This window comes from Bos taurus, chromosome 8, assembly GCF_002263795.3.
Source record: "Bos taurus isolate L1 Dominette 01449 registration number 42190680 breed Hereford chromosome 8, ARS-UCD2.0, whole genome shotgun sequence".
Classification (NCBI taxonomy): domain Eukaryota; kingdom Metazoa; phylum Chordata; class Mammalia; order Artiodactyla; family Bovidae; genus Bos; species Bos taurus.
This window is the reverse complement of record NC_037335.1, coordinates 64,893,829-64,910,366: the sequence shown is the minus strand read 5'-3', so window position 1 is coordinate 64,910,366 and position 16,538 is coordinate 64,893,829. Positions and strand designations below refer to the sequence as shown.

The following is a 16,538-nucleotide window of genomic DNA, read 5'->3' as shown; positions in this document are numbered from 1 at the left end:
ATTATCCCTATGTTAAATAGTATGATGTCTTATTTTGTATAGATGGTTAAATGGTTTTCCCAAAGTCACACAACTGCTAAGAACTGGGATTTGAACCCAGTCTTCTGAGGCAGCCTCTGTCCTCTGGTTCCAGAGCAATGTTGTATCTCCTGTGAACAAAAAGGAGCCTGACATCCAGTGCCAATCAGTTTGCTCTCCCTCAGCGTGTAGATTTCAGAGCCTCTTTCCTGAAAGAAGACGTTGGCCCCTGTTATCTCAGTCAAAGTTTTCATCTCTCAGTATGTGCATGCTAAGTCACTTCAGTCATGTCTGACTCTTTGAGACCCCATGGACTGTAGCTCGCCAGGCTCCTTTGTTCATGGAATTCTCCAGGCAAGAATACCGGAGTGTGTTGCTATTTCCTACTCCAGAGGATCTTCCTGACCCAGGGATCAAACTCACATCTCTGATGTCTCTTGCATTGGCAGGTGGGTTCTTTAGCACTAGCGCCACCTGGGAAGCCCTCTTTCTCTCAGTATGCTGTGCTGTGCTGTGCTTAGTCGTTCAGTCATGTCTGGCTCTTTGCGACCCCATGGACTGTAGCCCACCAGGCCTCTCTGTCCATGGAATTCTCCAGGCAAGAACACTGAAGTGGGTAGCCATCCCCTTTTCCAGAGGATCTTCCTGAATCTTCCTAACCCAGGGATCAAATCTAGGTCTCTTGCACTGCAGGCAGGTTCTTTACCACTAGTGCTGCCTATTGTCAACCTCAAGAGCAAAAAATCTGGCTGCAAACTTGGCAGCAAATTTCAAAAGCTATAAAATGTCCATAGTCTCTGACCAAGTAATCCCACTCTTGGGAATTTATCTGAAGAAAATGTTGAACAAAAGAATAAGACTATGCAAGAAGACACTTGGGGTGGCATCACCTAGAATCTAGAAAATTTGCATAGATGAACTTATCTGCAGGGCAGGAGTAGAAATGCAGATGTAGAGAACTGGCGTGTGGATGTGGAGGATGGGGAAGGGGAGGGTGGGATGTACTGGGAGATTAGGTTTGACATAAATACATTACCAAATATAAAATGGATAGCTAGTGGGAAGCTACTGTATAGCGTGGAGAGTTCAGTTCGGTGTTCTGTGATGAATTAGAGGGGTGGAATGTGGGTGAAGAAGGGAGGCCCAAGAGGGAAGGGATATATGTATACATATGCCTGATTCACTTTATTGTACGGCAGAAACTAATACAACACTGCAAAGCAATTATACTCCAATTAAAAAAAAAAAACAGAAAGGGATAAAGTGAAGAAAAATAGGGAAAGTGCTGAGTAAAAAACAGTATGTCCTCATAATGGAAGATTCTGGAGACATCAAAAAGGACATAAAGGCTGTGAAGCAACATGGGGAAATATATACTATTACATTAAATAAAGAATGGAATACAAAATGGTATCTAAGCTGTGCTACCACCTATGCAAAAATTATTCTGATATCTAGAGAAGGGTGAATGGAGTAGGAAATGGCAACCCACTCCAGTATTTTTGCCTGGAAAAATCTATGGACTGAGAAGCCTGGTGGGCTACAGTCCATGGGGTTGCAAAGAGTCAGACACGACTGAGCGACTGAACACACACAGAGAAGAGTGAATGGAAACAGAAAAGTGAAAATATTCATGAGACTGTCAGATCACTCTTTTCTTTTAAAATATCCAGGTTAATGGTATTGGTATAACAAACAATGTTAAAAGAGAACAAACTGGGATTTGGTCCTTTGTGAAACCTTTTCGTTGCTGTAACATGATCAAACAGTCATCCTGCTGATAGTAAATTCTATTAAATCCTGAGATATATCAAATTAGGTTCATAATGCAGGGAGAGATGCTTTTCCCAGAATAAAATACCAATCCATTGATTTAAGCTTTCTCTTCCCTTCCATGCCTCATGTCTTGCACTATATTCAGGATCCTATATTCATTATCAGAAGAAAGAAACTGAGCAATGTGTGGGCTGGATTTCAGGAGGGGGTTGATTATGGAACCCTGTAACCAGACTTTCTCGTGGCCAAACTCGCAGAAGGTGCCTCAGAGTTTTCCCTGCTCTCCAACCAGTTGTGACTGCTCGATAACTATGGCAACCATTATTTATTCAGTGAATTCAAGTGGAGATCGATACCTCCTGCCAGCTGGATCAACCCTAGGCCTGGAATTCCTTGAGGAATTCAGAGACACTCCTGTTAGAAGCCAAAGGCACCTTCTTTGTTGTGTTGAACAGCTACTGGATTTGTGGCTTCTTTACTCTTTCAAAAGGGTTGAAATAAAATTCAGTCTCCAGGCAAACTACTGCCAGCAGTCAGTAAGATTTTCAGATCTCTAGGGAGTCACTAAGTGTCTGAGACCTTCCCAATAATCTGAAATTCCTGAAAACCCCAATCGCTGACATTTTAGTTTAAGGGAACCTCCCTTTCTTATTGCAGCTTGGTAAACATGGCTGCAGAGCTGATATACAGAGAGTTCATAAATTGTAGGGGAAATTAGACATTTGGATTTTCCCCCTTCCTATATACAGATTTCAGTTTAAGATCTTTGTCCAATTAAGTAAAGCAAGCTTCTCAGTATTTCTTGCATTTTGATCTACATCATTTTTATCCAATATGTATTTTAAATCAGCTTCATGTACTCATAACTTTAAAATACAGATTCTGTAAAGAATCTGCCTGCCAAAGCAGGAGATGCCAGAGATGTGGGTTCGATCCCTAGGTCGGTAAGATCCCCTGGAGGAGGAAATGGCAACCCACTCCAGTATTCTTGCCTGGAGAATTCCATGGACAGAGGAGCCTGGCAGGTTCCAGTCCTTAGGGTTGCAGAGTCGGAATGAGCATGCATGCCCACACATATGGATTTATGTGTCATAACCATAGAATATATGAATTGGAAAGCATTTGAGTCATTTAGTTCAAACTCTCTCCTAAGACAAGAGTCTCCACTACAAGATACCACAAAGAAAGTGCCTGACACCAGCCAGACTGGGAGTTTACTTTTACACCCTGATAATAAAAATATATTTAATAGTACTTTACATTATTATTTTTTTATTATTTTATTCACCATAACTCTATGAACTAGTCAGGGCAAAGATAATCTTTATTCAATGAATAAGAAGGTTAAGGCACAGAGAGTTAGGTGATTTGCCACAGTTAAAATTAACAAGTGGCTCATTTCTTTCATGCCAAGTCCAGAGATATTTCTATTATATCTGGTTGCCTTGAACATTGTTAGAATGTCCCTTCTCTTCCTGAGATGAACTCAGCCTCCCTGTAACTCCCTCCTACTTTCTGTGTATCTAATTAGCTAGTTGACTAATTGCTTCTTTCAACAAATATTTGAGTATCTGTTCTGTGCCAAGCAGCTTTATAGCCACTGGGGTTAGAACAGTGTACAAAGCAGAGCAACAACTTCCCTGGTGGCTCAGATGGTAAAGAATCTGCCTACAATGCGGCAGACCTGGGTTTGACCCCTGAGTCAGGAAAGTCCCCTTGAGAAGGGCATGGTAACCCACTCCAGTATTCTTGCCTGGAGAATCCCACAGACAGAGGAGGCTGGTGGGCTACAGTCCATGGGGTCATAAAGAGTTGGACACCACTGAGCAACTTTTCACTTTCTGTGCCAAGCAGTATTATAGCCACTGGGATTAGAACAGTGAACAAAGCGAGCAACAACAGATTGCACTCCTAACCTGCCTCGTGTTAGTATCTAAAGACACTGCTGGATTCCTGTGCATTCTAGCTAGCCATGCAGTAGACATCTCTGCTAGGAGAGAGAGGAAGGCAGGGAGGCAGGGAGACAGGCAGTGGGGAGAAGGGGTGGGAGGGAGGGAAGGAGAAGGTACGAAACAGAGAGAGATGGGGAGAGACTGAGTGAAAAAATGAAGCTATTTAGCTTTGTGCTCCTGTTCTTCCCTCTTCACCAGGTTAACATGTATTCATCCTGTAGATTACAGACCAAATATTTCTTCAAGGAAGCTTCCCTTTTTACTCCAAATCTAGATCTTGTTCTCCCATGGCATTTTCTCTATTTTTTTTTCCCTTTGAAGGATATAATAGGTTGAAATCAGATATTTTTTTGTGACCAGTGCCTGCCTCTTCCATTAAATGTAAACCCCATGGACTGTTGCTCACTTTCTCACTATTGTATGGTTCTTATTTGCAGTTTAACAAGATGTCCAATAATGTGCATGCACGTGAAAGTTGGAGAAGCTGTTATTACAGTCAATCCCGGTCCCCATAAGATGTTTGATACAGCATACAACTAGCATTCATTCAATCTCTGTAAATCTCACTCCTCTAGGCAGGAACTCAGCATTGCTGCTTATTCCAATTTCAAATAGTTCTGTCTTTTAGAAAGCTTTCCTTATGTTGAGCTAAATTTTGCCTTCCTACAGTTTACAGTTCTGCCTCTTAGGCCCACACAAGAAATGCCAAATCCTCTTCCTCATGGCAAGGATCAGGGGGTAAGGAAAGGAGTGATGGTACCATTAGCAGCCTCAATAAGGAAAAGTAACTTCTTTTGACTTTGAACAGGCCCTGGCACAGGCCAACTCAGTAACAACAATAATATAGGTCGAGCCAAAGGGGAAGGATAAGAGAGCACTTGGGGAGAGATGTGTGTGTAACTCAGACACCCACTAACAAACAGGACTTCCTGCTCAGAGTTCTACTTCTTTCTCTGGGAAGTCATCTCACTGCTACTTCTCATGTCATAACATCCTTTCCTGATGGGCAGTCCCATAGACGCTGAGCCCACACTGATCAGGAAACCACAAGTCAGTCAGCAACCTGTGCTCAGGCTGTAATAGTGCATTTCAGGCTGTCTTTGATTTATTAGAGCAGGTGTCTGTCTCCCCAGTGAGACCACAGATTCTTCAAGGATAAGGGATTTTATGCCTGGCACATAGCAGATGTTCAATAAATATAGAGCCACTCTGAATTAAAATAAGGTAGTTCTCAAGAATTCTGACTATCTTCTAATAATAAAGTAGTGGACTAAAAATAAATAACACAGATTTTCCTAATTTGGGACACTTTCTGCAATTCACAATTAACCCATTCATTCAAGCAATATTTACCTTATGCCAGACACTTTTCAACGCAAAAGTAATTATAAAGATGAATAAACCTCTCCCTTCCCTTAAGAAATCCTGACTCTAGCTGGAAAAGAAAGACCCAAAGAAATTGCTTAATGTGATGTGCACAAACAACTGTAGGGAAGCATCAACATTTTGGGGGACTTCAAAGGTGGTGCCAGTGGTAAAGAATCCACCTGCCAATGCAGGAGACATGAGAGATGCGGGTTCGATTCCTGGGTCGGGAAGATCCCCTGGAGTAGGAAATGGCAACCCACCCCGGTATTCTTGCCTGGAAAAACCCACAGAAAGAGGAACCCGGCTGGCTACAGGCCACAACACTGCAAAGAGTCAAACATGATTGAAGTGACTTATGGATTCTTAAAACTGCCAGTTCTTCTTGGAAGTAAAACTTGTGCCATTTAGGGTAATAATAATAAAGATTTGTCTAATTTTTTTTTCTGTAAAGTACACATTAAGTCATTCAATCTTTACAAAAAACCTACATGTAGACATCATTATCCCTGTGAAAAAGGAGAAAACTGAGATTCAGAGAGGGTAAGGAACTTGCCCCAAATTGCACAGTTAGGAAGTAAGCATGGTGAAGACTTGAACCCAGTCCTCCAATCTCCAACTGCCATGACATCCCTTCTCCACTACCATTTTTTTTTTTAATATGGCCCTGCCAAATTTTACATTTAGTTTTCCTTGCAATGTAGCTGATGGCTATATGCGACAGAAAAACAGTAACCAGGTAACCATTCTGAGTGAACAGGGGAGCTCTGAGAAGACAGGTGCTGGAGGGTGTGGCAGGATCAGCCACCTACTGGGTTCTGCCATGTCACTGTTTCACTGCTTTCTGCCCCCTCCTCAATCTCAGAGTTCACATTCCCATAAGACAAAAGAGAAAGACTACAGAAAGAAAAGAATAGTTTCTACCTGATGGAAGACGTGAGTAGGGAATGAAAGCCATGGGGAACACTGATTTAATGTAGTGTCTTGCAAAATGGCATTTGGGCACTCAAGATTCTCTCTACTAGCTGGTCTAAATCTGCCTTTCCAATGTTCTTCCTTTTTAACTCTATGTGCTGTGCTTAGTCACTCAGTTGTGTCTAACTCTTTGCGACCCCATGACTGTAGCCCGCCAGGCTCCTCTGTCCATGGGGATTCTCCAGGCAAGAATACTGGAGTGGGTTGCCATGCCCTCCTCCAAGGGATCTTCCCAACCCAGGGATCGAACCCAGGTCTCTTGCATTGCAGGTGGATTCTTTACTATCTGAGCCACCAGGGAAACCCGCAAATCCTGGAGTGGGTAGCCTATTCCTTCTCCAGGGGATTTTCCTGATCCAGGAATTGAATCCAGGTCTCTTGCATTGCAGGTAGATTCTTTACCAGCTGAGCTACCAGGGAAACCCCTTTCACTCTATGGGAAATGCATTTTACTCTGTGGTTAGATCATAATCATAAGCCATAAGATAAATATTACATAGAATCAATATTTTTCCCTGAAAATTCTTTAAATTTCCCCAGAGTACAGGACATGCTGTCAGCTCTCACCATCAGAAGCAGGGAGTCCTTGGCCCACAGTGGATTCATGTCTTCTTTTTCATGCTCATTCTAAGATATAGCATCATCAAGGGCAGTAGCTTGTACTCTTTTAGTTTTTCTGTTCTTTCTACTGAGATTACATATAGGATTTAAAAGACCTACTGTATAGCATAATGGCCTATATGGGAAGAGAATCTGAAAAACAGTAGATATATGTATAACTGATTCACTTTGCTGTATACCTGAAACTAACACAACACTGTAAATCAACTATGCGCCAATAAAATCTTTAAGAAAAGGAAAAAATAAAAAAAATACATAATGCAACTCCAGCTCCTTGCTTTTCCCCAGACTGTGAAGAGTTCCGCTGCCACGCTCCTGCTGTGCAGTTTCCTCCACTGCACAGCGGAATGTCCTTCCTCTAAACGGTCTCATTCTCGATGCCATCTGCTTGGGAAGCCATGCATGACCAGTACCTCCATTTTCCTTTACCCCCAAAGTGCTAGCAGTAATCTGAACTTCCCCTGCCCTGAATCTATCCCTTTTAAGGACCTGAGCACTCACTACCATACACTGAGTTCACTACATCAACACATATGACTTCCTAGTAGACCATACACTTTTCTGCTGTGAATTCTGACAGCAGAATTCACACATGGCTCATCTTTGCATCCCTAGAGACTGTCACCGTGCCCCACATACAGTAGGGCCTCAATATTTATTTAGTGAACAATACTTATAAAATGGTAATTCCATACTAACTTTTTATTTGGGAGGGGGCTTCTTATTTATTACACATACTTAACTGCAACTAGATATCACCTCATTGGTATTCTATCAGAAGCAAAGTGTTTCCACTACTCCTATGTCAGAAATATAGGAGTGGTTAGGGTAGATAAAGCGAGGACGTAAAAACACGTAAAAACATGTGACAACCACAACTGTGGGGAACTTCCTTTTACTGTGCGAAAGGAGAGTGATCTGAAAAAAACCATTTCCTGCCCCACCTCGCCACCTAGTTTTTTATCAGGGCACAGAGACAGAAGTGGAGGAAGAAAAAAAAAAAGAATTAGGAAAAAATGTCATGTTTATACAAACTACCATTGTGGTACAGATTCTTAATAACTTTCCTGGAAGCAAGACTGATTAAATGTCTAAAACCCCATTTCCTTTTGATGAGTTCTGTGTGGTTTGGAGCAGACAATTTGGGGACAAATTTTCTCCTGCCAATAGCCCGACTGATATTCCACAATCACCTTTTATGATCAATGGAGCTTTCTCAGAGGTCAAGATTTCAGGGAAGCCCACGTTCAAATGAAAATTAATATCCATGACAAAGTGCACTGCTGTTGCTCAGGCACTGCCTTTTCTGCCATTTCCTGAAGTTTTCACACATTTCAACCCCTCTCCTAACCAGCAAATCACAGAGAGAGTTCTGAGAGATCCAGAAATGGAGAAGAGGCCTTGTTTTTCTTGTGTATTATAACTATAGCACCTGTAGCAACCAGCTCTGCACAGGCCTTGGGACTGACAGCAGGGCCTGGAAGCACCCCATCAAGGACTGGGCCCTTTGTCAGTGCCTGGTAAGTGGAGCCGAATTTCTTTAATATCTCTGTCTTTCTTCCAGCCTCTCTCCAGCGTCCTAGGATATATTCACCAAACACACTGCCTTCTAAGGCTACCACCTGTTTCCTCATGCTGCCGAGTTTGATTTTGGACTGCTAGGGTTTGTGGAAAGGGCAGGCATGTGCCTGTTTTGAGGGAGTCCCTGTCACTATCCCTCCAGGATGGAAGATAAATGGGGAGAGCACCTGTTCTGAAACCAGTTTGGCTACATCACAAACCTAGTTACCTGTCATCCTTGCTGCCACCAGAGGGAATAGATATTATTATCCCCATTTTACAGATGGGGAAACTGAGTTCAGAGAAATGCATTTCTCAGTAGCATGCACTTATTAAATATGTGATCTCAGATTCAAACCTGGGGTGGTGGTCTCCAAAATCCTTGCAATTTCTGCCATGCCAACCTGCTGCCTCCCTGAGCAAGTCTCCACATAAATGGGCAGAGGCTGAGCAGCTATAGTTGGCTCAGCAGCAAAGGATCTGCCTGCAATGCAGGAGATGTGAGTTCGATCCCTAGGTTGGGAAGATCCCCTGGAGAAGGAAATTGCAACCCACTCCAGTATTCTTGCCTGGGAAATTCCATGCAAAGAGAAGCCTGGCGGGTTACAGTCCGTGGGATCACAAAGAGTTGGACATATCTTACTGACTAAACAGCTGCAGCAGCAAAGCATCTGTAACTGCTGTACACACAGCAAACTGCAGGCAGAGATGGGACTAGCACCACCTTCTCCTAATTCCTAGTCCATATTCTCCACACTGAACTGCCAATCTCTCGAGGTTGGGATTGCCTGGCACTCATATGCTGTGACCTCACTGTTGTCTATTAATTTCTACTTAAAGGGTAAAACAAAAAAAGATGTCAGCCTCAGAACCACCTCTTAAACCAAACTTTCATACCTGGACTGGCTTTTTCCCTCTTAGTCTCTTTCCTGCTAAAATCTGTGCTCAAAACCAGCTGTCAGGGTCAGTTCAGTTCAGTCGCTCAGTCATGTCCGACTCTTTGCGACCCCATGAATCGCAGCATGCCAGGCCCCCCTGTCCATCACCAACTCCCGGAGTTCACTCAATCTCATGTCCATCGAGTCGGTGATGCCATCCAGCCATCTCATCCTCTGTCATCCCTTTCTCCTGCTCCCAATCCCTCCCATCATCAGAGTCTTTTCCAATGAGTCAACTCTTTGCATGAGGTGGCCAAAGTACTGGAGTTTCAGCTTTAGCATCAGTCCTTCCAAAGAATACCCAGGACTGATCTCCTTTAGAATGGACTGGCTAGATCTCCTTACAGTCCAAGGGACTCTCAAGAGTCTTCTCCAACACCACAGTTCAAAAGCATCAATTCTTCGGCACTCAGCTTTCTTCACAGTCCAACTCTCACATCCATACATGACCACTGGAAAAACCATAGCCTTGACTAGATGAACCTTCGTTGGCAAAGTAATGTCTCTGCTTTTCAATATGCTATCTAGGTTGGTGATAACTTTCCTTCCCAAGAGTAAGCATCTTTTAATTTCATGGCTGCAATCACCATCTGCAGTGATTTTGGAGCTGTCAGGATAGACTTTTCTAAAATGCAAGCCTGGCCATGATGCTCCTCTCTATGGATGCCCACTGCTCTCAAGATAAACCCCAACCTTCTCATCCAAGTGTGAAAGGTTCTCCATGCCGTGCCTCACCTTAACCTATCACACCTGTCTCACTTCTCATCACTCTGGTTTTTAGACTTGAAATGTATGACAGCCACATTTTCAATGGCTTTAGCAAATTTATATTTATGCCTAGAATTCTCACTCCTTCCATTTTAGCTTGGAGATATCCTATGTTTTTATCAAAGACCAGCTCATGCTGCCTCTTTTTTTTTTTTTTTCCTGGTTTGGATATATTTACATCTTAAAAAAATTTTTTTTGTAATGGAGTATAGTTGATTTACAATGTTGTGTTAGTTCTAAGTGTACAGCAAGTTGACTCTGTTATACGTATACATGTATTCACTCTTTTTTAGATTCTTTTACACTACCTCTTTTGAGATGACCATCTCCCACCATGGGTCTCTCAGCACCTTGTACCCACTCTCACATCCCCACCTTGGCACTCAGCACTTTGTATCACATGGATTCCTTTGCGTGCTCTATCTCTTCCAGGGATATGTGTTACCATCTCAGAAAATCCACTGAATTGCAGCAGAGTGCCTAGATGAGGGAATACTTGTCGATGAACTATACTCAAAACCCATTTCCATAGAGATGTGCAATGTGTTGGCTTTACTCACTGAAAGCAAAGGTTAGCTGGCTCTGGGTTTTGTGTCTGTTTTTCTAAATTAACTAAATTTCATACTTTCTAGCTTTGAAGGTTTAACTGTCCTAGGAAGAGTTGAATGATTTTAAAACTGAACTGGAGAGCTTCAGTGGAAAGCTAGCCTTTGACCCAGGTTCATTCCAGTCCTGCTGGAGTGAAACGTTTGTGCCTTCAATGTGTTTATTTTCTTCAGGTGCTCCCTTATGTGTGCCATTTGAAAGACCCCTTAATCAAATCCGTACTCTTGGAAACTGTTACTTTTTGTTTTGTCAATGGTTTCCTTGGAAGCCTCTGGCAGGGAGACTTCTCATTCAGGACCAAAGACCAGGAGGAGTCAGTTTCCACTTGGAATCCTGAGGGAACTGGTGTCCTGTTCCTCCCATTGCACACACCTTTACTCTTCTTGGCCTTCATGTAAACCATCAGATGATGAACCAGCTTAGTCTGTTAATGTACTCAGACACATCTCCCTTTAGCTAATAGGAGACGTCCCAAGGAGGTGTGTGTAAGCATATTTCTGATGCATCAGAGAGAAGGGCACGTGTGTGCCCCAGGATGCATTTGGCCCTCTGTGAAATGCATCACCAGCCTAAAAAAACATGTTTTCCACAGCCAAGAGCATGTCAAGAATCTGAAACTTAATCCTCAGTCCAATGACCTAGCCTGTACTTGAGTCTGATGAAAAGGATGGGAGGTGAAACCCGCTCTGGCTAGCCTCTTCTGGAGCCTCCATCTACTGTTACTACCTCACCAGGCCACAGTTTGAGCAAGAAGGATGAGATCGAACAGGAAACTCTGAAAGTATGAAGGAGCAGAGGGGAGCTAGGACCTCAAGCAGCTACAGGGAGATGGTGTTCCCTTTCTTATCCACTATGCCTTTGTTTTTCTTTGTCATTCTGCCTTGGAATCATTTACCTCCCAAAAGATAGACAGGAAGAGACATCTAGGGGGAGAAAGGCATAGCAGAGAAGCTGAATGTGTTCTAGGCTTCTGGTTTAAACCCTTAAAGTAGTTGAGTTGAACCATTTTTGCTGTATATGAATACCCTTTTTCCTCAGTCCTCTGCCAATTAAAGCTGCTAAATAAAGCTGTAAATAAATAAATGTGTGTTTTATGTGTATGTAGTTCTTTGGTTTTACTTTGGGTTACTAGCCAAGGACTGGAGAGAAGCGAAGACCCACCCCTCTGCCCCAGAGAACCAGGCTGGTTACGGTAATCTTCCTTCAAAAGCTGCTGTAAAAATAACCCTGAAGCAGTGAGTCCAACTGCCCACAGTGACCCTGTGGAAATTTAGATTTTCATATAACTGGGTTTACTGACAATAACCAAACCCACTGGGAATCTTCTTTCCTGGAAGTTCATGACAATAAGTTGCAGCTGTGTGTCTCCTGTTTTAAACTATGATAAACCTAATGGGGCGGAGAAGGCAATGGCACCCCACTCCAGTACTCTTGCCTGGAAAATCCCATGGATGGAGGAGCCTGGTGGGCTACAGTCCATGGGGTCGCTGAGAGTCAGAGACGACTAAGTGACTTCACTTTCACTTTTCACTTTCATGCATTGGAGAAGGAAATAGCAACCCACTCCAGTGTTCTTGCCTGGAGAATCCCAGGGACGGTGGAGCCCGGTGGGCTGCCGTCTATGGTGTCGCACAGAGTCGGCCACGACTGAGTGACTTAGCAGCAGCAGCAGCAATGGGGGACCTCTCTGGTGGTTCAGTGTAAAGAATCCCCCTGCCAATACAGGACGCGTGGGTTTGATCCCTTGGTTGGGAAGATGCCCTACAGAGGGAGATGGCAATCCACTCCAGTATTCTAGCCGGGGAAAGCCTATGAACAGAGGAGCCTGGTGGGCTACAGTCCATGGGGTTGCAAAGAGTCAGACATGACTGAGCGTCTAAACAACAACAAACTCAGTGGATTTCAGCAAAGTGGGGCAATCATTTCCCTAATTTCCTGTGTTTGTGTGATAGCCAAAGCCAGAATCAAACATAAGCCAGGAAGAGAGAGAGGGGGAGACACAGTCCTTTCACGTCATGTCAGGGTGGCGCTTACCTGTGACCATGCTCAGTGCTGACAGGCAGGCTAAGGCTTGGATATCAAGGTTCAGGCTCTGCAAACTTAAGGAAAAGTCTTTAATGGAGTCGAGCCACTCCCCAAATCCACGAAGGCACTGAAGTCGATGCAGGACAAGTCCATTGCAGAACACAAACTTATCTTCAGCAGTGTTTGACCTACGAGAGAAAGTCGTCGGGGGGTGAGGATAGAGACAGAAAAATAGGTCTGTTCAATCTGTCCAGTGGGATAACATCATAATGCACCGGTACCCGCACAGCTTTGGGCAGCCTTCACAAACCCAGTGTGGTGCCGTGAAACCCGCCCAGACACCCTCAATGAACAACCCTGGGATACACAACCACTGCTAGTGGTCTGCTGACTTCCCTGGTAAGCCTCAGCCCTGGAGATGCTCAGAGTAGGGTGTTTGCTCTCTTAGGGTTAGAAGCAGTTTCTGGCTTGCCCTGGGATGGATGCTGGAAGCGAAGCCCAGTGCCCTATCTCTCTGTGCCATGAACATGAGACTGTTCCCTTCAGTGCTCCTTCGCCGGGACTTCTCTTTCATTTTCTTAAATGTCGAAAACTGATAAGGCCCGAGGTTAGACCCTACAATTCCATTGTGCAGACTCTAAAAACGCCAAGTCCTCTCAAGCGCCAGAAATCAATCATAAACTGAACAATGATCTAAAGTAAAAAGAGTCCTTGTTTTGTACTACATTCTCCGCTTTTAACAGTGGGGCTGTAGACGGCTATTTCTCAATCCATCCTGATAGTTTATGTTATGTCCGCAGTGATCCCGTTCTTTTCTCAGGAATGGCACCCTGGAACTTCTAGTTAGCACCACTTCTCTGTGGAGCCTTGGGCACTCCTTTAATCTTTCTGCATTTCCTTATCCTTATCTATAAAACAAGAATTCTAATTGCTACCTCCAAAGAATGTTGTGGGAATTAAATAAAATAAAGAATTTGAAAGTCTATGCACAGTGCCTGAATACAAGAGGAGCCCAACCAGTGTTAGGTGTAACTAATTCTGAATTTTAGGTGGACCTTAACTTAATCCTTTAATTTTCAAATCTCTTGCTACATATTTCTCTCTCTTGGCCCATTGCACTAACATGTTAATGTCTTTTTAACTGTGTTTTTTAGAGAAATAACTTCATTCATTCATTCACTCAGCAAATATTTCTTGAGCACAAAACCAGTGCCATTCCTTGGCTGGACACTGGAGAAAACCTGATGAATAGGCCTACATGGTGTCTGCCCTCATGGAGCTGATCATGGACTTAATCCTTTGCTGCCTGCCTAATAGATAGTAGTCATATTGCTGATTCAGCTTGGCTCCTGCACATGCAGGATTGGCTGTAATTATGCTAATTACTGGCAGTCTGGTTGTAACTCCACTTTGGTCTCTCCCACAGATCCCTCCCCAGAGGCATGCATGCACAGAACAGAATGATTCAATCTCAGGGTTTAAAACCTGGACCTCAGACCAGTGGCATCAGAATTGCTAGAATATGACTTAAAAATGCAGATTTCTAAGTTAATATGTCACACATGATTATATATATTTTTCTTTTCCCTCATATTTCTTCTGATTTTTCCTTTATGTATCTTTGTTTCTTTGTTGTTAGGTGTCTAATGGTTTACGATGTCTATCTTCTTTGTGAATTGTACATTTCATCATTAAAAATATTCATCTTTCATTTAAAAAAATTAATAAATACATAAAAAAAGCAGATTTCTAGACTTGCTTCAATGTAGATCCGAACCAAAACAGCTGGGAATGAGGCATGGGAATTTGCATCTTAAATGAGAGTTTCTGGTAACATGATGTGAAACTGGGGAGTGGGTAGCAGGGAAGAGAAAGAGGGGAAAAGTGATGGTTTTTCCTATAATATTGGTAAAATGTTGGTACCATCTCCTATACTGAAAAGAAGCAAGGAAGATAGAATTTAAAATGCTACATGTGAACTTTATGGCAGAAGCTGAGATTCCAGGTTCTAGCTTTTTGAAAAATTAGTTTCTGTTTGTTTTTGATGTCACTGAGTGCGGTAAGGTGAACCAAATTTATTGATCCAGAAGCTGCTGCTGCTGCTGCTAAGTCACTTCAGTCGTGTCCAACTCTGTGTGACCCCATAGACGGCAGCCCACCAGGCTCCCCCATCCCTGGGATTCTCCAGGCAAGAACACTGGAGTGGGTTGCCATTTCCTTCTCCCTCTTGGAATAAATACTGGAGGCTGCAAAGCTGTGGGAACTCTTTAGCGCCCCCTCTGGTGTATCAGAAAGTAACACTAAATAGAAACCTGGGAGGTAAAGGCAAAGCTGAAAACACTTGCTCCCAGGAAATACCTTATGTACCAAGAGAATCTTCCTGGAATCACAGAATGATGGCGCTGCAAGGGGCTTTGCTGTGTGTCGTGCTTAGTCGCTCAGTCGTGTCCAACTCTTTGCGACCCCATAGACTAGCCAGCCAAGCTCTTCTGTCCATGGAGATTCTCAAGGCAAGAATACTGGAGTGGGTTGCTATCCCTCCTCGATGAAACCTTCCTAATCCAGGGATCAAACCCAGGTTTCCTGCAGTGCAGGCAGATTCTTTACCAGCTGAGCTACCAGGGAAGCCCATCAATTGCCAAATCCAACCTTCTCATTTTATGAAGAAGGAAACTAGATTTCTGGTGAAGCAAGTGATCTGCTTAGGGTCTTACAACAAGTCTGTTAAAACTGAGACTAGAACCCAGGAAAACTGGCTACCAGCCCAGTGTTCGATCCACTGCTCAGTTTTTTTAATGCCTGGTCATATTACATATGTACTTCTTGAGCAAACTTTTCACCACTGACTTAGTTAAAAATCCAGCAGGTTTCAAACTTCTTCAAAGGAAGGAGTGGACTAAAGGAAGATAAAAGAATAGTAATTACCTGATGGAAAGTCTGAGAACAAACAGCTCCAAAAAGGCTGATTCTATAAGTAATGTCTGATCTTCTTTGGGGAGATCAGTAAATCCGGGAATCTTTTCTGCCCAGCTTCTGGATACATCAATGGAGGCTGTTAGAAGGTTGTAGAACTGTTGTACATGCTCAGCATCCGTGCCTGCAGCAGCCTGGTCAGTGGGACAGTACTAGAATGCAAACCACAGAGAGCAGCGTTATCTCAGTCCAATAGGGCTGACAGCATCATTTGCTAATTGGCTCTTGCAAGATTGTCAATGCCTTCTCTTTTCAGGAGGGCTTTCTTTGACCACCAGAGCCCACTCTGAGTGTGACTGACAGCAGAAAGTGCTAGAAATTAGCATCCTCCCTGGAGAACCTCAGTCAGTGGGTTGGTGGATAAATAACCAAGCTGTGTATCCCTTGGGTGGGGTAACTACAGTTCAATGCAGGTTCTAGGACTGTCTCCTAGAGTATTCCTTTGGGACCAAGTGTCAGCCACCCATACGGTGTTTTATGTTATGCTGCACATTTTATTGCTTGCTTCTCTTACAAGTCTTAGTCCTCATCCCCTTAATTTCCAGCACCTTCTAATAAAACAATTTACACTCAAAAAAAAAAAAAAGATCATCAATGCCTAAATCTTTACTCTTGGGTCCTACAGTTTATAAAACCTTTTTGCATTCATAGTCTCATCAGATTCTCATGATAGCCCTGTGACATAAATAGAGTGGACTCTGTTACCACTTAATAGGCAACGAAATTTGCTTAAGTCCCATGAGTGCACTGGTTTTCAGTCCTGACTGCAATCATCTGGGGAGCTTTAAAAAACACTCATGTCTGGGTCATATCCACAGAGATTCTAATTTAACTGGTCTGGAATGGGGACTGGTCATCAGGAATTTTTAAAAGCTCCCCAGGTGATTCCAAAGGGCTGCCAGGGTTGAGAGTCATTACCCTAGGGGGTTGTCTTTGTGAGCCTCCAGGATCCACAGAGTCC

General features: G+C 43.3%; 1 protein-coding gene across 4 annotated transcripts in view; it reads right to left on the bottom strand.

Moving 5' to 3' along the window:
- The window catches only part of NR4A3 (nuclear receptor subfamily 4 group A member 3), a 42,394-nt gene that overhangs the window by 4,313 nt on the left and 21,543 nt on the right, over positions 1 to 16,538 (bottom strand). For all 4 annotated transcript variants that reach the window (XM_015472563.3, XM_010808008.4, XM_015472564.3 and 1 more), the window contains 2 exons: positions 15,530 to 15,729; positions 12,614 to 12,792 (listed from right to left, as the gene is read on the bottom strand). In XM_015472563.3, the coding sequence (XP_015328049.1) occupies positions 12,614 to 12,792; positions 15,530 to 15,729 (379 nt within the window). The remainder of the gene's footprint in view (positions 1 to 12,613; positions 12,793 to 15,529; positions 15,730 to 16,538) is intronic.